The 24,447-nt window shown below is 47.8% G+C and overlaps 1 protein-coding gene across 2 annotated transcripts in view; it reads right to left on the bottom strand.

Moving 5' to 3' along the window:
• The window catches only part of LOC119173507 (WD repeat and coiled-coil-containing protein), a 299,780-nt gene that overhangs the window by 62,480 nt on the left and 212,853 nt on the right, over positions 1 to 24,447 (bottom strand). For both annotated transcript variants that reach the window (XM_037424303.2, XM_075896540.1), the window contains exon 8: positions 21,163 to 21,285. In XM_037424303.2, coding sequence (XP_037280200.1) covers positions 21,163 to 21,285 — 123 coding nt within the window. The remainder of the gene's footprint in view (positions 1 to 21,162; positions 21,286 to 24,447) is intronic.

Genomic DNA, 24,447 nt, shown 5'->3' with positions numbered 1-24,447 from the left:
ATTCCGCAGCCTCAAACGCACCAAAAAAACTGTCACTCTTCTAGAAAATAGCCGAAAGGAGAGTCAGCTTAGACCAACTTTGAAATCCCTATAGAAAGCCTCTCATATACGCCTGACATCCAGTTGGACTGCCCAAAACATGTCAGATTTCGACTTCCAGTCTACACAGGGGGCTCTGTAGTGCCTGTGTTTGGATGGTGTGCAAAAGAAATAGCGTGACAGCAAACAAGAAAATAAAGACGGCCCTTGGCAAGCAAATGAAGTGAAGGCTCGCGTTTTCTGCTGGCATCGATTGTCATTCAGGCGTCTCTTTCCTTCGCTCCTATGGTGTAAGCCTACAGTGCAATTCATCGAAGCGGAGGCATGACGACCGAGCACAGAAGTGTAAGAAACATGGTGACGTTTCCGACCATGCACATGGCTGTCAACAAGGAGCTGTGGGCCGTTGATGCAGGTGCGGACATCGGCGTTGAAGCTCAGCCGCGGCGGCTGTCAACGTCTGACTCGTCATGCGCGTGAGCTCGTTTTCTTTCTTCAAGCAGCTTGAGCTAGGCATCAGCTGCGCAAGAGGCCCGGCGCTGTAGTTAAAAGAACGATTATGATGATCATGATGCGCTACACCATATTTCGGACGATTTCGCCCAAAATGGTGGCAGCTTTACAGCGACATGGCAGTCGTTCAGGTCGGCAGTGATCGTGGTAGTGGCAGCGCCTGTGTTGATAGCGATCCCCAATACAGAGCTTTGGGGGTGTGACCAGGTGCAGCGGAATCATCGGGCAAATGCGGTTCAGTGGTCACGCGCTGTTGCTGAAGCACCTGTTGCTGGGCCTCTAGTTGCTGTGCAAGTTGTTGTACTTTCTGGCGCAGAGCGAAAAGGGCCTCCGAGTCTGCCATGGTAGTGCGGTTAGCTCGGTTTCTGGGTCACCATATGTGGGATGCCAAGTCAATGGAAGGACACATCCCAACATAAAACAAGAACTGTTTATTAGTGTGGTAGCAGCAGCGCGGCGAGCATGCCAACATTGCGCTTGAACAGTTAGAAAAACAACGATTAATTTCCAAGCTTGGCAGCTTGGGTTTATAGCCACTGGTGATGACGTAAGTTTTCGGTGGTGCTCTCTTTTATCGGACACGTGTTGCAGCATGCGGCCGAGTCACGCCGGCTGCGCCGGTTTGTGCGCACTGTGTCACCACAAACCCATCATAACCGATGCATGAGTCTGATAAATTCCTCGTCAGGTTCACTAACGAAGAGTTCGATGCGCTAGGCATGAGCGAAGCAACTGTGGTTTACATGAGAGCAACCACCTCGGAAAGATTCTGTGGATCTTGAAAACTCAGCGAGCCGATTCTGTGCTTAGGCATCATAGAGGAGCTCGAATTATTAAGATGGGCGAGCGATCTCTCAGGTAAACAAACTTTGATGCTCTACTAAAAAAAATCGAAACTCTTCTTTGGCTTCAGTGAAATCAAGCATTGTTAAACCACGCAGACTTGAGCCAAACACCTTTGGCCTTTGGCCATTACCTCTCCGAGGCGCATTACCATCCCGCTGAATGATGCTGTTAGAGCTGCGCAAAAAAACTGCACGCCTATAGTCACCAAGAAAAATGGTGAAATCAGGCTTTGCATTGATTACACCATGCTTAACAAAGGGGTACTTAGAGAGCACCACCCCATTTCAAGCGTAGAACACACCTTGGGACTTTTTGAAGGAGCGAAGTTTTTCTTGAAGCTTGATGCATACTAGGGATTTTACCTAATCATCATCATCATCATCAGCCTGACTATGACCACTGCAGGACAAAGGCCTCTCCCATGTTCGGCCAGTCAACTCGGTCTTGTGCTTGCTGCTGCCAATTTGCACCCGCAAACTTCTTAATCTCATCTGCCCACATAACCTTCTGTCTCCCCCTAACCCGCTTGCCTTCTATAAGAATCCAGTTACTTACTCTTAATGAACAGCGGTTATGCTGTCTACGGGCTACATGCTCAGCCCATGTCCATTTCTTCTTCTTGATTTCTACTATGCTATCCTTAACCCTGGTTTGTTCCGTAATCCACTCTGCTCTATTCTTGTCTCTTAAGGTTACACCTACCATTTTCCTTTCCATTACTCGCTGCGTCGTCCTCAATATAAGCTGAACTCTCTTTGTAAGTCTCCAGGTTTCTGCTCCTTAGCTAAGTACCGGCAAGATGCGGCTGTTATATACCTTCGTCTTGGGGGATAGTGGCAATCTAACTGTCATAATTTGAGAGTGCTTGCCAAATGTGCTCTACCCAAATCAAGGTGGATCCAAAGAAATCTGAACTGACCACCTTTATCACTTCTTTTGGAAGGAGTGATAAGTTTAACATTTTGAAGTCTTGCGTAAGTTTAGCCTTATGAAATCTCATCTGCTCTAAAGCACTACCAAAGAATGATGAGTCACGTACTCGAGGGCTTGGAAGGAATCGTGTGTCACATAGATGTAGCAAAAGACAAAGAATGATGGGTGTCTTCTTTGAGCAGTTACTCAAGGCAGGTGTGTCGCTGAACAAAGAAAAGCTTTCCTTTTACCAAAAGAGCATGAAGTTTCTGGGTCACATCATTGATAAAAATGGTGTGCGTTCAGCCAAGGGTGTGATCGAAGCCATTGTTAAAATGAAGCCACCAACCGACGTGACAAAGAGCAAGTGCTTCCTTAGCATGACCAACCCTGTATCTCAGTTCATTTTGAATTTCGGTGACATTATGCACCCGCTGACAAAGCTTTTGCCTGAGACTTTACACAGTAGCAGGCATTTCAAGAAATTAAAAAAACTTCAACTTGGCAACCCATCTTGGCTCTTTATGGCCTTAGGCAACAACTCATCATTTCATCAGACATCTTAAGCTACGGTCTGGAAGCAGTTCTTTTGCAAGACGACTCGCATGACAAATTGCGGCCAGTAGCATATGCTTCAAAAATGTTGACCTCAGCTGAAGCAGGGTACTTTGAAATTGAGAAATAAGCTCTCAGAATAACATAGGCATGCCAGAAATTCGGAAATTACCTCATTGGGCTTCATTTCAGGACTGAAACTGATCACAAGCATTCAGTGCTCGTCCTTGTGACTAAACCCATCGACAGCCTAACACCCAGACTTCAGCATGATCATCTATGCATGATGCGTTATGACCACAAGACCACATTTATACAGGCAAGCAGCTGTCATCACAGCCAATGCTCTATCTCATACACCACTCGCAACGCAAGGCTCCAAAGATATGTCAGGCGAAGTAACGACCTACGCAACTGTCATTCTGGGCCCTTTGTCGTCGGAGGTGGCAAGCCTTAAAAAAGTTGCCAAGGCACAGTAGTGTGATCTAACAAGTAATGTTATAAAAACCTTCCCGACAAACAGCTGGCCAATGAACAAGAACAAGACTCCGAAAAACTGCCATGAGTACTGGCAATTCAAGCATGAACTCAAGGTACACAACGAAGTTTTATTAATCGGCAACTGGCTTGTCATTGTCACAATCTTTATGCAAGGCGACGCTGAACGCATTGTCAAGAGCTTGGCAGACACTCACCTGGCCGGGGAAAGGCGTGGATAAAATTTGCACAGCACCAGCCAAGGTGAAAAATACATTTAAAAAAGACGGTTCGGCTCCCTTACGGGAGTCTTGTTCACAGTAGGACTCAGTCCTGTATTGTGAGCTCGTGCTTGAACTGCCAGTACTCATGGCATTGTTTCAGAGTCTTGCTCTCGTGCAATAAAAACGTCTTTCTTCAATATATATATATATATTTTTACCCTGGTCGACGCTGTGGAAATTCGTCCACTGAACATGTTGCACAAGGGACACGAGAGAAGAGTCGAGTGCTCGCGACTCGTCCGACAGACCTGCTGGTGGCCTGGGATCACTACAGACATCAAAGACGTGGTAGAAAAGTGCCCCAACTTTATAGAGCATCAAGAACGAGCCAACCATTAAAGGCCAACTCCGGAAATTTTTTTACCACGCTTTTATTTATATATTTATTTATTTATTTATCGATACTGCAGGCCAATATGCTGGCCCATGCAGGAGGGGCAAATACAATAATACAATGACAAGGCATTCATAAAAAGACTAACAATGCAAGAAGAAAAGCGTACAGTGCAAGATGCATGCTATTCATGACACAATTGCAAGAAATGTTTAAACACTAAATATTAAATATTTAATTATATTAAATATTAAGATAGTGTTTTTTCAAGTTTGTGCAGCTAATCAATTTTTCAAATGTGAGCAGGAATCGAACCTATGACCTTCGAAGGATGTAGGTTTGATTCCTGCTCACGGCAAGTCATTTTTTTAACCACTTTTCTTTCTTCTTATTTACATTACATTAGTCCTAATAACTTCCCCTATGCATTCCTTGGCAACATTGTCTGTTAGATCTTATTAATATTGTGTCAAAACACGGAAAAACGAACCCTTACGTATACACTTGTTTCCCTTATGTGTGTGTGTGTGTGTGTGTGTGTGTGTGTGTGTGTGTGTGTGTGTGTGTGTGTGTGTGTGTGTGTGTGTGTGTGTATATATATATATATATATATATATATATATATATATATATATATATATATACCTCCCACATGCTTACGTCAAATATATATATATATATATATATATGCATGCGTGTGTGTGTGTACGGCCGGGTCAAGTGACAACCTTGTTTTTATTACGTTTACACATCGCAAAACCATGGCTGCTGTAGGGCAGTCAAGTGCACGTAACCTGCCTACGTTTGAGTGAGCACAGGTGCCAATTTGTCAACGATACAAGGTAGAACAAATAAACAGTACTGAATGACAGAACCACATGACGGAGACTGCTAGAAGACAAGCGCGTTGGAATGCTATTGGGATTCACCAGTGCCCGTGAAGAGGCTAACATAAAAAGACCGAACGGATGGTTACATTCTCGATAGACACAGAAGCCAAAAGTTGGGCGCACAAGCTGGAGCTATTGTCAAGGCGTTTTATTATGCAAAAATGTAAAGAATTAGAAAAACTTAAAAATGCCAGTGTGGCAAACGGGTCGGCGCCGCTTCTGCGCCAGCGCATTGCGACGATGCCTCCAAACACGGGCGCCGGCGATAAGAACACTCTCGCCCAAAAGAAGCAAGAAAGCTGTGTGCGTGCTCCGATTGAGGGGCAGTCGTTGTGGAACTTTCAGTGCGGAAACATTAAAGTTACGTTATCCCACATCTGGTGACCCGGAAAACGAACGTACCGCACCGCCATGGCCGACGAGGAAACCCTTGCTGCCCTTCAACAACAAGTACAACAACTGCAACAACAACTGCAGGCCCAGCAGCAAGTGATCCAGAACCACGAGCAGCAGCTCCGGGAACAGCAGCAGCACAATGAAAATGAAGCACTCTCGTCCGACGACCGTGCACCACCCCACTTGGGTCACGCCCCCCAAAACTTCGCTCCAGCGGTCCCTGCCACCTCGGGCGCCTCCAGTGCTGCAGCCGCCACCAACACGGACGTTTGTCGCGTCGCCGTCAAACTTCCGCCGTTTTGGGCAGAGGCACTTGACGTGTGGTTCGCTCAAGTCGAGGCGCAGTTTTCCACAGCACGCATCACCCAGGACCGGACGCGCTATGACTACGTCGTCGCCCATCTAGACTCACGCTAGGCGACTGAAGTTCGCGATATACTTGCGAATCCCCCGGCTGATGACCGTTACCTACACCTGAAGAGGTAACTGATCCGCCGGCTTTCACCTACACAATACGAGAAGGTGCGTCACCTACTCCAGCACGAAGAACTCGGTGACCACAAGCCATCGCAGCTCCTGCGTTACATACGTGACCTCTTGGGCACCACCCCTGTTGACGACTCCCTCCTCCGTATCATCTGGCTTCAGCATCTATTCTCACATGCGCAGGCCATCCTCCAGGTGCAGCCGAATCTGCCGCTGGACCAGCTCTCCCATATCGCTGATCAAGTCATTGAGATTTCATTGCCAGCATCGCCTCTCACCGTCAATGCCGTTGACACCCGACAGCCCAGCAGCGAGCTTGCGTGCCGTGTCGACGAAATCACTCATCAGCTAGACTCAATTCAAGGGCGCCTGGATCAAAGCCCGAAGCTGCGTCCACAAAAACGCTCCCAAAGCCAAGACAAGAACGCCGCTTTATCGCACGGAAATGATAACGGCCCCTGCTATTATCATCCCCACTTCAGGGACAAAGCCTGAAAATGTCAACCACCTTGCTCAGCTGGACGTCAGGGAAACTTCAAGGGCAGCTCGTAGAGACGGCCGCGAGCTGCCAACTTAGAGGTCGTCACATATTCGTCACCAACCAAGTCACAAAGCGGCGGTTTCTCGTCGACTGTGGCTCCGACATCTGTTGCTTTCCCCGAACCTTCCTGCGTGACAAGCGTCCTCACACGTCCTTTGAGCTCAGCGCGGCGAACCATACGGCCATCAAGACCTACGGCTCGCTCCGTCTTAACATCAACTTCAAAAACCTGTGTCGAAGTTTTCCATGGAATTTCGTCATCGCCGACGTTGCAGAGCTGATCATCGGGTCCGACTTCTTGGCGTACTACAATCTTCTACCTGACTGCCGATATGACCGACTTATCGTCGCTACAACAGGCCTCTTCACGCCAGGCCAACGTGCGACCACCCAACAGCCTCATGTCAAGGCACTCACCATTGGGAACCAGTCGCCATACCATGACATCCTCACAGAATTTCCCGACCTGACTGGACCTAGCGGGCATCCGCGAGAGGTGCTCCACTCAACCGTGCACTACATTCGTACTACTCCCGGCCCCCCGGTCTCATGCCGCGCCCGTCGGCTAGCCCCGAACCGCCTACGAATCGCACAGGCCGAATTCGAAGCCATGCTCCGCGAAGGTACTGCCCGCCGCTCGGAGGGACCTTATGCCTCACCGCTTCATCTGGTACCAAAGAAGACCAATGCCTAGAGCCCCTGCGGAGATTATCGCGCCCTCAATGCCCGCACCGTCCCCGACAGGTACCCCGTCCGTCATATACAGGACTGTGCACACAGCTTAGACGGCAGCACTATCTTCTCAGTGGTGGACCTCGTAAAGGCCTACACACAAACCCCTGTAAACCCGGATGACGTCCCAAAGACCACAATTATCACGTCTGTCGGTCTATTCGAATTCGCTTTCATGAGTTTTGGTCTCTGCAACGCGGGGCAAAACTTTCAACGCTTCATCGACGACGACGACGTCTGCGGCCTGGACTTCTGTTTCGTCTACCTAGACGACATCTTGATCTTCTCCCGCCACGAAACGGAACATCACCAACACCTTTGTCAACAGTTCCAGCGCCTCGACGAACATGGCTTACTCATAAACGTTCAGAAGAGCACAGAGCACGCTCAGCGCCCTCGTCGTCACGTTTCTTGGCCACGAAATTTCTGCAGAAGGAACTAGACCCTTGCCTGACCGCATCCTGGCCCTGCAAAATTACGCGCTGCCTGCCACAGCGAAGGACCTCCGCCGTTTCCTGGGCATGTTCAACTTTTACAGGCGCTTCGTGCCTAAAGCGGCCATTTATCAGGCCCCTCTCCATGATGCGTTGGCCGGCCAACGTGGCAACCATCCTGCCACTTGGACCCCAGCCTTAACACAAGCATTCGAAGACTGCAAAACTGCCCTCTGCAACGCTATGCTGCTCTCCCATCCCAAGCCAGAGGCGCCCCTGGGTCTTTTCACAGATGCCTCTAGCACCGTCGTCGGAGCCTCCCTCAGGCAGTGTGTGGGAAACAACTGGCGCCCCTTGGCGTTCTTCTCGAAGAAACTCTCTTCCCCGAAGCCGCCCCCGCCTTCCGGCAGCATCGGCGATGCAACCTCGCCCCCTGCGGAGACGACCTGGCCAGCCTACTACAGAGAGCTCCTTGCCATCTACAAAGCAGTCCAACACTTTCGCCACATCCTCGAGGCACAGCACTGCAACATATACACCGACCATAAACCTATCACTTATGCCTTCTCCCAACACCACGAAAAACTTCCACCGGTCCAGCAGAACCAGATGTCCTTCACCGCTCAATTCACCACAGATATCCGCCACATCAGCGGAAAGAAAAACTTGGTCGCCGACGCACTCTCTCGCATCTCGGCTGTCGAGCTAACAACTGTCACAACCGACGCCCTCGGCGAAGCTCAGAAAATGGACACCGAACTCCAGCAGCTCCTCGAGAATGGCTCTTCCCTTCAACTTCAGAAAGTTACCATCCCTGGGTCAACGGACGCTCTCTACTGTGACATACCAACAGGACGAGTGAGACCATACATCCCTTCTTTGCATCGCCAAAGCCTTTTCAACCAGTTACACAGCCTCAGTCATCCTGGCATCCGAGCTTCTACACGCCTTGTGACTGACCGGTACGCGTGGCCTTCAACGCAACGGGACTGGCGCACCTGGGCATGCACATGCATTCAATGCTAGCGTGCCAAAATCACCCGGCACGTCACGTCGCCACTCGGAGAATTCCCCCTCCCGACGGAACGGTTCCAGCACGTCCACATCGACATCATTGGCCCCTTTCCACCAGCCGGCCCTTACCGTTATTGCCTCACCGCCATCGATCGTTACACTCATTGGCCCGAGCAGTGGCCGCTCGAAAGGATCACCGCAGAAGACATCGCATCAACCTTCTTCTCCGGCTGGATTTCACGCTTCGGCACTCCTTGTCGAGTCACCACCGATCAAGGAAGGCAATTCGAATCTCAACTCTTTAGGCTCCTCGGGCTCTCCACCGGGTTCGAGCGTTCACGGACAAATAGCTACCACCCTTGCGCCAACGGGATGATTGAAAGGTTTCACCGGCAGTTCAAGGCAGCCATCATGTGCCATCCTCACTTAACCTGGCTCGAAGCTCTCCGCGCCGTCGCTCTCGGTCTGTGCGCAACTTTCAAGCCAGACATTCAAGCCATGCCCGCGGAACTCGTCTACGGGGAGCCGCTTCGCCTACCTGGAGAACTCCTCTCCGCTCCGACCTTTGATGTAACCAGCTCGGACCCTGCAGACTTCGTCGCTCGACTCCGTCGCCCAGTGGGCGCGCTGCGCCCCTCACCAGCGGCTCGCCACACCAAGCCAACCCCGTTCATGTTTAAGGACCTGGCAACATGCTCGCACGCCTTCCTCTGCGACGACACCGTACACACATCTTTCCAGCCACCTTACTCCGGACCTTACAAAGTCATCTCTCGCGACGACAAAACATTCACCCTGCGAATCAGTGGAAAGGATGTACGCGTTTCTATCGACTGCCTAAAGCCATCATACATCCTTTCCCAGGAGCCTACCAACCCCCGCACGCCTCCCGTAATTCGCCGACAACAGCCCGCAGCGACTAGGCTCACACCCTACACCACACTCCTTAGACGCCAGGTGCGGGTCCCCAAACGTCTTCAACCGTGACGTCTCCTATCTGCGTGGGGGGGTGATGTGGCGAAACGGGTCGGCGCCGCTTCTGCGCCTGCGCATCGCGGCGATGCCTCCAAACACGGGCGCCGGCGATAAGAACACTCTCACCCGAAAGAAGCAAGAAAACTGGGTGCGTTCCCCAATTGAGGGGCAGTCGTTGTAGAACCTTCAGTGCGGAAACATTACGTTAAACATTACGTTAAACATTACGTTAGTTAAGTTACGTTATCCCACACCAGGATCAGCCTTAAATTCAGAATAAGTAAAATACTTTCAGGCATCTTGTTACTGTTATGTGTTCACTTTTTTATTAGTTACATTATCTTAAGAGCTTCAAGAGCGAAAGAGACGAAAACATTTAAAAGTGCAGGAACGCAAGCAGTTGTGTTCACATTTTGTAGCATTTCATCGCTCTTTTCATCTCTCAGTTTTAATATTATTCACTTCGTAACTGCTCGCTCAATTGCCAGCATTAAAGTTACAGTCACTGAAATTTCAAAGAGGCTCGAGTCCACTGTTATGAGATCGCACACATGCTAAGTATATTTCGTGGCTGTTGCATCTGATACTGTATTGTATGAATACTATAGACGTGTTTGGAGAAAGTAAATGTCTATCTTATTTTGTGTTAAGGAAACAGTGGCCACTGCCATTGCTGAGGTTACTTATTCTAAATGAAATGATGAAATCTGAAGCAACCTTTTCTGAAGCAACATATTCACAGTTACTATAATCAATTTAGATGCATTAGAAAGGTGTAGCTCTTCCAGATGGGTTAGTTGTGATCTTGTAGGATCTGAGTAAAATGTGCTCACAATTCTTACTTCCACGAAAATTGATAGGTGTGCAAGGTTCCATCCCGAATAAGGCATACCGAAAATTTGCAAGTGCTGCAGGTATCTAAACGCAAGGTCGGTAATTACCTGGTGAGCACATGCTATACGGATATTAAAAGAAGACTTCCCAAAGTGACACAAAGATGCACGCGCTCAATCGTAACTACCGCAAGCGCGCCGCGCATGCGATTCGATGGGTGCTCGCGAAAACTGTCCCCCCCTGGTGGCGCCTCAGCGGTGGTTCCCGAACTAGACCTGTCACGCCGGTTTTGGAGCACGCGGCGGGCCGTACCCATGCTCTGTTTCATCGAACGGCCGCGCCTTACCATTCTATGGTCACTATATTGTACCCTGCCAAGCACTTCCATATCCTGCACGATGCCTGGTTGCGCACCTAGTGTAAAGTCTATTTCATTCTTACTTTCACAATTAGGGCTCCTCCATGTCCCCAAACGGTTCTCTCGCTTTTGGTAGAAGGTACTAAAGATCCTTAAGTTATTGCGTTTCGCGAATTCTACTAGCAACTCCCCTTTGGCATTTCTAGTAGCGACGCCTAATCTCTTCTACTTCCTCGTCTTCAGCCTGCTTCTTCCATACCTTAGCATTGAAGTCGCCCATTAGTTTACAGCACTCTATAACACTGTACGTTGTGCAGCACTCCAGTATCATCAACTTCAAAGCAGCGATCGAACATCTACCCCTTTAATCCATCGTAATAGCCACCCCCTCATGTAAAACCCCTTCATTGGGACCTTTGAGGTATTGTAAATAAATAAATAAATAAATAAATACTGTGTTTTTACGTTACTTATTGCCGATTAGAAGCTTTCAACTCATAGAAGCTTTTAACTCATAGAAGCTTTCAATTAGCGCGTTATTATCATGGCTGAATGTAGGCCCATAAGCCTGTACCACCTTAATCTTGTATCTCTTATTGAGTTCAATAATGATACCCTCGCCATGACGCGCACTCGGCTATCGTTTTCCATTGAATTTGTTGGCCACTGCAGTAATTCTTTAAGACCTCGTTTTTGATTGTTTCGAGCATTCTGTTGATTTTTTTTCTAGCTTTTATAAATGTTTTGGCGTTGTCCGAGTATATTACTGCTGGTATTCCCCGTCGAGCTGTAAATCATCGGAATGCTTGTAAAAAACTCGACGATGACAAATCGTTGGTAACTTTCAAGTGTACTCCTCTTGTTACCGCGCAGGTGAATATCAGTACATATTGCGTCACAATCTGGTATTTGTCCTTTGCATAAAGAGGTCCTGTGAAGTCAACTCCCGTAACTTTGAATGGCTCTGCTTCAGTGACTCTGTCTGCCGGAAGTGGAGATATGTCTTGAGTCGCCGGTCTGGAGTTGTGCCTCTTGCAGACGACACATTTGTTTAGAACTCTTTTCACTGCTTGTCTACCCTGCAATATCCAGAACTTAGTTCAAAGTTGCGCTGGCGTCACTTGAACTCTTCTGTTTAATATCATTTTATGCACGTGGCGTATTAACAGTTCCTTAAAATGCCCATCCTTTGGAATTACTATAACGTGCTTGTTGAATTCTTGGCTGCGCTGCGATCATCCCTTCTGTCTGATGATTCCATCCTCATCAAGGTACACTTCTTGTTCATTAATTTTAAATGATTGAGTGTTTAATAGGCTTCACCCTTTGTTTGTCCCAGTGATAATTGGGTCTCCCTTATCCAGTATTTCTCTGCATTTGTTACCTCTTTTCCTGTCAATGGTTCTTTGTGATTTTCCTTTCGTGTGTTGTCTATGAATCTGAACACCCATGCTGTCACTCTTATAAGCCATCCGTATGATGAATACCTTTCTATTTCCAAGATTGGCTCAATTTCGGCTCTTCCCATGCATTGGTGACATTGTGTTTTATGCTGGTCTTCCACGTCTGTATTTGTGCCAGTTATGCTTACTAAGTTCTTTTCCAGTGATGTTATCCATTCGGGACTGTTCCACCATAACTTTGACGTTATCAATGCCTTTGCGCTTATTCCTCGTGTAAGTAGGTCAGCAGGGTTGTCGTCACTTTGAACGAATGACCAGCTTGCTTGAAGTGTTTTTTCTCTAATTTCTGCGATTCTGTTGGCAACAAACGAATCTTTTTTGCTTCTTCCCTTGATCCAGTGAAGCACAATCATCGAGTCCGTCCAGCAGTGTATTTCCTGAAATCTTTTGTTGAAGTGACCTTTAATGTAGTCGCACAATCTTGATGCTAACACCGCTGCCATCAGTTCAAGTCGCGCCAATGTGAGCTCTTTAATTGGAGCTACACAGATTTTTGCTGTTACCAGCTTTGATTCTTTGCTTGCATTGTGGTATACTGCTATCAAGTATGCTGCCGCTCCGTATGCTAATGGGCTTGCGTCGGCAAATACATGGAGCTTGTATGCTTGTACTGGTTGATTCTTGCTTGCGTAGCATCGGGGGATTTCTAGAACTCGAAAGTCTTCCGCTTCAGACATAAGGTTCTTCCATTTGTCGCATTCATCTTTAGGGAGCTGGTCGTCCCACGTGACGTTCGTTTTCTACAGTCTCTGCAGTCCTATGTTTGCGCGTACTGTGAATGGTGACAACAAACCGAGCGGGTCAAATATCTTCGCTGTGGTTTGTAACATGGCCCTTTTTGTCAAGTACGTTGTATCTGTTAATAAATTCCACTTTTCTATAGGGAAGCAAATCATGTCCTTTGAGTGTTTCCATATCAAGCCCAGAAGCATTGTAAATCTTCTAGATCGAATATCTATAGGAGAATCGTCCCTTTCGTTTTCATCTATTATTTTGTTTAATCGCTCCTTTTTGGATGTCCATTTGCTCAAATTCATCGCTGGCTCTCTGAACACTTGCTTTGCCTCTTTGTACAACTTGACTGCTTCATCAAGCGTTGCTGCTCCCAGAATGACATCATCCACGTAGATCGCTTTTTGCAGTGTCCTTGTGGTATCAGGAAACCGGTTTTCCACTTGTTTCAAATGGTGTTTAATTGTAGCTGCCACTATAAACGTGCTCAGTGTTGTTCCGAACGTTACTCTTGTCATGCCCCATGTTTACACTTCATTCATTAGCCTTCTTTCAGCGTCATGCTTCCACCACAGAAATCTCATTGCATCTCTATCCTCTTCGTGTATAGAGATTTGTAGAAATGCCTTTTCAACATCTCCAACTAATGCCACCTTTTCTTTTCGGAAATTAATGAGCAGTGATAGCATGTCCTCATTCAAATTGGGTCCTGCCTCTAAGTTCTCGTTTAAAGACATGCCTTTTCGAGAATGTGATGAGGCGTCAAACACTACTCGAACCTTTGTTGTGGCTCGGTCCTCTCTAATAATCGCATGATGTGGCATGTAGTAGCAAAGTGCATTTGGCTGTTCTGATGGCTCTTGGACCTCCTCTGCGACCCCTAGTGCCATATACTCTGATATAGCTTTGTTGTAGCGATACAACATGTCTTCATTTTTAGCAGCCTTCTAGTCAGTTGCTGTATTCTTTTTATCACATTTTCCTTGTTGCTTTCCAAATTTAGATCCTGTTTCCATGGCAAGCAGACTGGATAGCAACTGTTTTATTTTTACAATCTTGCACTCGAATTCTTCGACCACTTCATTTCCTGTTATCCATACTATTTCTTATGATCTCCATTGCCTCCAGGCTCCAAAACTTCTGTAGCTCTTGCTGGAGTTCTGTCTATGCAGCTTCTACCTTCAGAACCATTACTGCTTGATTATGTGTTAGTTTTGTCTTGCTTTGCTCTGACGGCTCTTGCAGTACCCATCCCAGTATAGTTTTTACAGCCATCAGTCTGTCCTCGATTCTTCGAGTTCTACCAGTAAAGAATTCTTAGTAATAGTCTGAGCCGATCAGTAGTTCTACAGAATATAATGCAGTCGTCTCGGTCCTGTGATCAGCCACTTCCTTCTTTAGCTGTTTTATTTTATCGCTGAGTTTCTGAGTTGGAATGGGTATACAACTGTGTGAGATAACGTCGACTTGTAACGCTTCAATCACTGTTGTCGTTCTTGTTTCTCGTGATCCTATAATCACTTGCACCATGTTCATTAGCTTGACCTTTTCGTCTCCTCCAAATGAACCAATCGTCAGCCTTTCCTGTCGCAACACCTTCGCACTTATTTCTTTCGCTAATCCTGCTTCAATTAAAGAACCTTGACTTCCCGCTGTCTAATAGCAAACGGCAATGTCGGCCACATGTTTCTCCTTCTATGCATGCTACAGTCATCTGCAAAAGCACAAGCTTATGCTTGATATTGTTACGGTGCATCATCGACAGGAGCAAGCGTGGCACTTAGCGAAGATGAAGAAGACGCCTGTGCGTTAGGCGCTTGCACGAGAGGCAACTCAGACATCTTGTTCGGCTGCCGACTCTCGGTGGACGCTGTCCTGTAAGCCAAGACCTCGCTCCGTCACATTTACTCAGACATCTTGTTCGGCTGCCGACTCTCGGTGGACGCTGTCCTGTAAGCCAAGACCTCGCTCCGTCACATTTGGTGGAGGTGCTGGGTAAAGCGCACACCGAGGGAATATCTATGCTGGCGAGTTCTTGGCGGACGATGGCTTGAACCATGTTAGCAGTGAGTGGGGTGGTGTCACTTGCAGCGGTGTGAGCCGGAGCAGAGGCAATGGCTTCAAGTTCGCGCCGTACAATTCGGGTCACCTGATCCGATGAATCTAGAGGTGGTGGCTGTGTTCTTGCACGGTCTTCGCAAGATGATGTTGCAGCCGTATTCGGAAGGCGGGTGAACACGCTGTTAATCCGCCGGCTCTTCGCTTGCTCAAAGCGCCGACATTCTTTTATAATGGCGTCCACTGTAGAAAAATTTTTGCAGATGAGGAGGTTGAATGCGTCATCCGCAATCCCCTTAAGAATATGCCCGACCTTGTCAGCCCCCGGCATATCGGCATTGGCTTTGCGACACAACGACAACACATCTTCTATATAGGAGACGTAAGACTCGGTCGAGGTCTGCGCCCGAGACGCGAGCATTTTGTTCGCGGCCATTTTTCTTCCAATCGGCTTTCCGAACAGGTCTAGCATTTTCTCCCTGCACACTGCCCAACTCACAAGTTCTGTTTCATGGTTCTCATACCACGATTTGGCGGTTCCCCTAAGATAGAATAACAGGTTTGCCAGCATAAGAGTCGGGCCCCATCGGTATCGAGTACTCACACGTTCGTACTCTGCCAGCCAATCTTCAACGTCAACTTCATCTGGATCGCCGGAACCGCTGAACGTGCCAGGATCCCGCGGGGGTTCGAGCACAAAGGTTGTGGTCGCAGAAGGAGATGTAGTTACCGCATCATCTCCGGCCGCAGGAACACCAGGAGCAGATGCAGACGCCGTACTCTCCGTCATCGTTGTGGAATGACCCTTCAAACGTCGGCCGCTGCGAAGTTCCGTTGCGAGGCGGTTGCCCAGCACTTCCACCATCGTCTTTTCGCCCACCTTTGACAGCCATATAACACGTCTGTCAGCTGTTCTGGATGTTTTTCGAAGCGCTGCTCTCCAGCTCAATTCTGCAAAATGCCATTTCGGACGTCGCCAAATCACCATACTTGGCCACCTTGTCAGTGCCGATGGTGTTCAACCAGATCCCGAAAAGGTGCGAGCAGTACAACAATTTACTGAACCACGCTCAACCAAGGACGTCCGAAGTTTTGTAGGGCTATGTTCCTATTTTCGTTGATTTGTCTGCAACTTCGCCGACATCGCTCGACCGCTTACTGATCTCTTGAAGAAGGACGTTCCCTTCGCATGGGATATAGAGCAAGCGGACGCCTTTTCGGCTCTTATCCATCTGCTGACTACGCCACCAGTACTGGCCCATTTCGACCCAGCATCACCTACAGAGCTTCGGACCGATGCCAGTGGCCATGGAATTGGAGCGGTCCTTGGCCAACGACAGCACGGGAAGGACCGCGTGATTGCTTACGCCAGTCGTCTTCTTCCACCTGCCGAACGGAAGTTCTCCATCACTGAGCGTGAATGCCTAGCTTTAGTGTGGGCCGTGGCGAAATTCAGGCCTTACCTGTATGGCCGAACTTTTTCCGTTGTTACGGACCATCACGCTCTTTGCTGGCTGTCATCGCTAAAGGACCCATCTGGACGTCTTGGTCGCTGGGCGCTCCGTCTGCAAGAATACTCATTCGTGGTCAACTACAAGTCGGGACGCCTCCACACAGACGCAGACTGTTTGTCACGTTATCCGCTTGAAACGCCCGACTTGACAGACCTTGATTCAGACCCCTGCGTTCTCTCCATCCACGCTTTGGGTGATATCTCCACCGAACAACGACGTGACCCGTCGTTACTCTCCATTATCGAGCGTCTGACCTCTGCTCCGACAGACCCTTCCGTTCGCCTGTTCGAACTGCACGACAACATTCTGTACCGTCGCAGCTTCAATGCTGATGGCCCGGAATTACTACTCGTGCTTCCCCATCACCTGCGTACCAGCGTTCTCGAACAACTACATGACGTACCTACAGCCGGTCACCTAGGCGTCTCTGGTACCTACGATCGTGTGCGACGTCGCTTTTTCTGGCCCGGACTGTATCGTTCTGTGGTTCGCTACGTCACTGCTTGCGACCTCTACCAACGCCGCAAGCGCCCCTCTCTGCTACCGTCTGGCCTCCTACAGCCCATTGACATACCAATGGAACCATTCTTCCGTGTTGGCCTTGACCTGTTGGGCCCGTTTCCTACGTCCACCTCCGGAAATAAATGGATTGCAGTCGCCACAGACTACGCCACACGCTTTGCCATCACTAAAGCACTGCCGACAAGCTGTTCCACTGACATCGCTGACTTTCTCTTGTATGAAGTCATTCTTCATCACGGCGCTCCGCGGCAGCTGCTTACTGATCGAGGAAGGTACTTTCTTTCACGTGTTGTGGATGATATTCTCCGCGCCTGCTCCACTGAGCACAAGCTTACCACCGCTTATCATCCACAGACAAATGGATTGACCGAGCGTCTGAACCGAACGCTGACGCAGATGCTGTCAATGTACGTTTCGCCAGATCACCGTGACTGGGACAAAGCACTCCCCTTTGTCACATCCGCGTACAATTCTTCACGGCACGACACAGCTAGTTATTCGCCGTTTTATTTGCTATTTGGCCGACATCCAGCATTACCATTTGACATCCTTCCTTCGGCTGCCCCCTTGTCTACTGAGTACGCCAGCGATGTCGTTTCTCGAGCCCATGCAGCCCGTCAGCTTGCCCGTGATCGGCTGCACTTGTCGCAAGCGCAGCAAAAAGACCGCTATTACAGTCGCCACCAAAGCGTGCACTTCTCGCCGGGGTCTCTGGTACTTCTCTGGACACCAAACCGCCAAGTCGGCTTATCAGAGAAGCTACTATCACACTACCATGGCCCCTACAAAGTGTTACGACAACTTAGTGACGTGAGCTACGAGATCGCACCCCTAAACAATGCCTTTTCGACCACCTCACTCCAGACAGACGTAGTACACGTTTCCAGACTGAAACCGTATCACCCTCCTCGTTCGTCGCCGCCGTACTAAGCGCCGTGACGGCGCTTCCGCCGCAGGGGAGTGGTGTTACGGTGCATCATCGACAGGAGCAAGCGTGGCACTTAGCGAAGCTGAAGAAGACGCCTGTGCGTTAGGCGCTTGCACGAGAGGCAATTTAGACATCTTGTTCGGCTGCTGACTCTCGGTGGACGCTGTCCTGTAAGCCAAGACCTCGCTCCGTCACAATATTTTCGGTTGTGTGTAGCGTAGACGTTGCTTCGGCTTGCACTGTTGAGACCAGCTCTGCCCTTGTTTTCTGTATCACAGTTCTACACACTGACGTGACATGTCGTGCCTTGCATTGCTTGCATTTTACTTAGGCTTTGCAAATGCTTGCAGTGTGGTTTGGTGCATCTGATGCATGCTCTATTTTCGGTAAGCATAGCTTTCTTTTCATTCGTTGGAATGCTCAAACAACAGTTTACGGTTGCGTGGGTTTTCTGCTTGAAGAATAAGCATATTCTGTGCGCTGAGCTATAGAATCCTAAAGTTGTGCGTATCTGTCGGCCATTCTCTCTTGGTGTGAAGTTATCCTCTCTTGTTCACATTGTGTTTCTTCACGAAAAGCCGCTTGCTCATTTAAGAATAACATAAGCCTGTCCAGCTTTTCCTCGCACGCTTTTCCTGTTGTGTTGTTTTGCTCGCCATTTTCTGAAGCTGAGTTGTTTCTCATAGCCTCTTTTGACTTGAACTGCACTGATAATTCTGGTGGAATTGCTCTTTTCAATACCGGTAACAAAATCGGCGCATAGCTCTCGGTTTCCACTTTTAGGGACTTGAGTGCCAATATGTTAACTTGCACTCTCTTTACTAGCCTATTTAAGTTATCGGTATCTTGAACAGACCTCACTTTTTCCAAACTCAATAGCTCATTCATGTGCATTTCAATGGAATCTTCTCGATTGCCGAACGTTTTTTTCAGTATTTTGATTGCGTCATCATAATTTTCTTCTGCCGAGTACTGAAGTCCTTCAATAGCAGCTGCCGCTTTTCCGGTTAGTGATGCTAACAAGTAATTGAACTTCTGTCTCTTGCTCATGTTCGATCTCAGGTGAACTGCCGACTCGTACTGAGACCAAAAGCGATTCCACTCCAAAGCTTTTCCCCCAAACTTTATCATTTCAAGCTTTGGAAGCTTAACTAGTTCCGTTGCTTCTTGTCCTGTACTTGAGGGCGTCACCTGCCTTGTCCTATCGCTTGAATCCGATTGTGCAGGCTGTCGAAGTCTGAATTCTAATGCAGATAAGGTCATTGTTAATTTCATGTCGTACTCTATGACCCTTTCGAATTCAGCTTCGGCATTGTCTTCGGTCAGAAACTTTTCCATTTGCTCGTTCACGCTCTTGAGACTGTCGCTTATTCCTTTAATCTGCGCCTGCGTTGTAAGCAGCTGCTCCCGGTTAGCTCCATCATTAATTTGCTGCTCGGCTGCGTTAATCAGTCGCGTGATCTGGGAGCGAAGCGCTTTCCTTTTCTTCGTTATCACTTCCTTGCTCATATTGAGGCGGTTAACAATGACTCCTTACTTGTCAATCGTTCGTTCTGATGCTCGCACTGTCCACCGTGGTCTCGTCGATCGATCCAGGTCGATCCTCTGCTCTTCCGCCGTTTTCTTCTCTGCTGCTCCGTGGCAGGTTGACCTTTCTTGCCGGTGAGGAGGTAGTATCCTGGTTCACGGCACCATTATTAAGACGATCGAGACCACGGACTGCTTCGAACGAATACAGTTTATTAGAAGAAGCCAAGTAGCACGCGCTCGCTCCAGGCAGCAGTCTTCTTTCTTCTTCTTACGGCGTTTGATGATGATATTTTATAGGACTCAAGGCCCTTTTTCACCCGTGAACATGTCAGCCTCGTCAATGCCTCACACACGCCCATAGCGCACGGAACTTTACACTAACATGGAGATGATAGATGTAGCAGAGATGGGGGGCTCAATTAGAGCAGAGATAGAAACTCAATCTTTTACACCGTTCGGTGGGTTTCACGTGCTGTGAAAAGCTCCTGTTTAACTCCTCACATGCGGAGGCAAACTTTCTTGTTTTCAGGCGTTTTGAGGTCAGCGTGGCACAAGAGTCTAGTCATTTCTTCCATGATGAGCATGACACTGTGGTTGGGTAGCTATAGGAGGGTGTGAAGCAGTTTCGACCCTCTCTTTGCGGATTATGCTAGTAAAGATAGCCAAGAGCCTGGTTTTGAAAATGTCCCATAATGTTAGGGTAGACTCTTGCTTGTCGAACCATGTTCTAGCGACATCTTCTATAGTAAAGTCCACGTGCGTGAGCTTGTCTTCATTGTTGCAATGGTCAACGACGGCAACCCAGTCATATGCTTCCAGCCAGTTCTCCTGTCCTCGCACAATGACCCCCCAAATTTCAGCGGCTCCTTGGGCTGCTGAAGCAGGAATGATGTAGGCTGCGCAAGTGTTGTCATCGTGGTGGCTTGCTTCGATGTCATACCTCTTGTATTGTCTAGTAAGGATCTGAACTCTGGTTGAAGACCTTCAAAGCTTTAATTAGCATGTTGTTCCTGGAGGGCTTTTGTGTCTTCTTCACGTTGTGGGTTTGACTCCCTGCTTTTCATTGGTGTCGGGAACATAAAAAAACCAGCACCTCCACCAAATGTCACATGGTTGTGTTGCTGATAAAGGCAGGAGTTGGTATGTCTAAGATGAAACAGCTGCTTTGGTTGAATTGTGGCTGGTAAACGAAGAAGCCAGATTACAGCAATACACTCTAGCATTATTAGCGGCTAACAGAGTCCATGAATCAACTGACTAGCAATGAAGCGTGTGGGCCTTTATACATGCACTATCGTATTTTTCAGCCTTATCATTAGTTATTGCGATGCTCTGGAATAAGCTCAAGTGTTTGCGCCTGGTGTGCAATCTTAACAAAACGATCAAATACAATCATGAACTGCCTCGAACAATGAAGGTACAGTTCGGAGCAAGTAGTGCTGCCAGTCTTGGTAGTTGTAAACTGAATACAGCATAAGTAAAATAAGAAACGGGCATGACAATATGAAGTAAGGCCAATCTGACGTAATTCCAGAAAACACTGCACAAGGAACCACAGACAGCGCTGAGAACATAGCACGTGAAAAGCCATCCTGCATGCCCAGCTGATCCTACTCCTTTTCTCCCATGGTCCTTCCTCTGGCTCTCAGCTTGATCCACGATTGTTGGCAGGCTTTTATTTGCACATAGGATATGCAATGTGCAGGCCAATCACAGCAATGTCTCTCCACTAGCTTTCAGACTAAGATCCGCTGGGTAACATTACACTGAGTCGTGCAATACGTAACAAGCTTACCTCGACAGCTAGGAGGTCAGGTGAGAGGATGCCATACAGCTCGTCCCAGCTGCGGACTTCTGGCTTGTCCGTGTCCGGGTTCCACTGTAGTAGGAACAACTGTGAGCTGCCTTCCAGTGGACCCTGCATGCATAGCGTGTTCCATAAAGCTCTAATCTTTGAGTCATTCTTGGTGATTTGATTGAATTTCAGTTACAGTTCTCTGAAAGACAACCCAGAATAAACAGAATGCTCAAATCTAAAGATGCTGCTTAATGTAACTCCTGTGTGACAAGCTGACCTCAATGACAACGAAAACAAAGCACTCATTTTAGCCAATGAAAACTGAATGAAGTCTGCTCTATTGGTTAACATACAGTCGACTCTCGTTAATTCGAACACGAAAGAACCTCTAAATACCATTTGAATTATCAAGAAGTTTGAATTATCGAAAATTCCCAGATATATGAATCTGGGAAGGTGACACCACACATTATCATCAAAAAAAAAAAAACTATTACAAGCTTTGACATCCGCCGCCACATCTCTAGTCTCACCTTTTTCATAAGTTCTTTCACAGCACGCTTCGTCATCCCTACATCGTTACACCGTCCTGCATATCTCGTTGCACTTGCCATTGACTTCAAGCTGCCTTGCCACAGATTAAAACGACCACCTTTTCTATGTCCTTCTTTTCATGAATGGCAAAAGACTAGAATGACGTTCCCAATGATGTCGTCACCACTGAATGCCCAGCATCATTCTTAGATCAATTATAAGCCCATTTTTCAAGTTGAAAACTTGTGGCAATAAATAAAAAACTTTTTATATGTTAACCCACCCCTTATATAATACTGCCTCGAGGTGTCTTTAAGGAAAATAAAAATTTGGTATGATTATGCATTAATTTTATCACATTTAAAAACTTTTTCAACATTTTTAAACCCTAACTGCATGCAATGAACATAAAACAGATGTGTAAGGTCCACAAGTTTATTGGCCATCTACTGCTGATAAGATGTTCTAAAGAAATTGTGAATTGCCAACTGCTTCGCTATTATGTATGCCAGCAGCACAAAGCTCTCTAAACCAGTTGAGAAGCATCATGGTTTACCATGCATGTGCTTCATTTAAAACATTGGTTTACTAGCAAAGGCTTTTTCCTTGAAGGCCTGAGACACTTACTTTTCATTTTTAGACTGTTAGGGTTATATTGTTATGTGAGTATCGAGTCAATATATTGCAAATATATTTACAAAATATATTTGAAAGAATATTTGAAAGAAATATATTTGAAAGAAGTTGCAGCGCTGGCCAGTCTGGCTCCCAGCGCACACGCGCATTGACAATATGCATTGCGGCAGCCTACATGTAGCAGAATCCCCGTCGGAAAGGCGCCGTCCAGGCGCATCTAGACGTCAATGTCATGGGGCGAGTGGTACTGGTTCAGGCGTGTGACGTGTACGATGTCGCTGGCCCGAGGGGTGGATGAAGAAGACAAGGCAGCACGAGCAATTTCATAAGTGACGGTAATCACTACACGAAGCACTCTGTATGGCCCTGTGTACTGTCGTGGATCACGGTGCTGAGTCGTATCCCACCGCTGCCAACCAGTTGTTGTGGATCTCGGTGCCGTTCACCTGTAGTCGCTCCAAATCCCAGCGCTGATCACAAGTAGTTGCCAACCGGGGTCTACCCGGTCTTTTGTGGTAGCGTGGTGTAGCTTCGGGTTGAGGAAACGAACGCTCACAAGATGGGGATACGAAAAACAAACAGGTTTATAGCACTATTTACAATTATTTACAGCATGAGGTTAGGAGTTCACAAACCACGAACGTGGTGGTTGAACCGTTACATGGTCCAGAGCCTCGTCCATCACTCTGCGGCGTCGTTATAAGCCCTGTCGGGCTCCTCCTTTTTGAGTGGAACACCAATCACACACACACAACAGGCGAGGGGTACGAGCATGCACGGCCCACGTGACCAATATTGAGTCGTGATCACTGCACTGCAAGGTGGCGTCAGAGTTCTTCCAAGGAAGACGCTGTCTTTGTTGTCCTCTCTGGAACGGCTTACGGTGTCTTGGCGACACGTCTCATCCTCCGGCTAGCAGGGACAATACCTGGTGGGCATAGGCAGCCGGCCAGTCGGCTACTTGTTTGAGGATTAAAAGAGCGCCGCTCCCCCCGTCATCTCTGAAAGCTGGTTCCGAGAAAACTGGGTTCCAGGCGTGGGAACGCTGCCCGGCCACGCTTCTCAGCGACAGCATGGCACCTACTGAAGACGGTCATAACAGCTTCCCCCTCGCCAGATGAGTCACGGAGGGCAGCAGTCACTGCTGCTGCTCGCAGAGACGACGAAAGGGTACGTAGGTGAATGCCAGGCAGTGGCCTTCGCATGTGGCATGGTCTGGGTTATTGCCGAATCTTCAACACCGTTTCTGAAACTCGACCACATGCACAAGCAAGCACTCGGCCCTTTTCGAACAAACCAAGCCAAAAGAGGGATGGCAAACCAATTTTCTTTACTAGCTTTTAACAAAAAGCTCACACTCAGAACTCTCAGGACTCACTTGAGCTGAGAAAGCAGACGTGCTACCTTACAAATTTCACATAAGTTGCACGAAAAAAAAACTAAAATATCAATTTCGATACATCAAGAGCACCCCTAGATATATTAGAAAGAGCAACAAAGCACGTCAGCGTTTCCATTCAATTTGCCCTTTTCCTAATGCCAAAATGATATTTTCGAAGAATCAAGCTTTGTCTCACAAGGTGACTTTTCTTTGATGTCACGGTTTGCAGCCAAGTAAGGGGAAAACGGTCTGTCCCTACTTTAAATTTAGCACCTCTGAGATAACACTGCAACTGCTGAATGGGCTACACAATGCAAGCGCACTCCTTTCCTGAAGCGCAGTACGTTATCTCGCGAGAGCCCAAATTCTGGCGCAAGTAAAGTGCAGCTTTGCTTGATACCACTGTCGTCCTGATATAAAACAGCAGGCTCCTTCTTTTCATCGCTGACTACTTTCATCGGTTCTGTCCCGTGGAGAGCATTGGTCAAGTACGCGAACGTGGAACAAACTCGGATTTAGTGAGCGCTACAATTGTCCTAACCTCCGTTTTTGTTTACGGGCACCAATAATCGCCTACTATTAAGACATTAAGCTCACCAGCTTCCCAAAACCTTAAGCTACACTGAAACCTAATGGTCTACCTCAACGCTTAGGGAAAGCTTGGTGATCTGCTCATGATCACTAGATCAATCATTCTTCAAAGAAGACAAGGACAAAAAATCTAACAAACA

The sequence above is a fragment of the Rhipicephalus microplus genome, chromosome 5, assembly GCF_043290135.1.
Source record: "Rhipicephalus microplus isolate Deutch F79 chromosome 5, USDA_Rmic, whole genome shotgun sequence".
NCBI classification, from domain to species: domain Eukaryota; kingdom Metazoa; phylum Arthropoda; class Arachnida; order Ixodida; family Ixodidae; genus Rhipicephalus; species Rhipicephalus microplus.
Note: the sequence above shows the minus strand (reverse complement) of the source record. Positions and strands in the feature narration are given on the sequence as shown.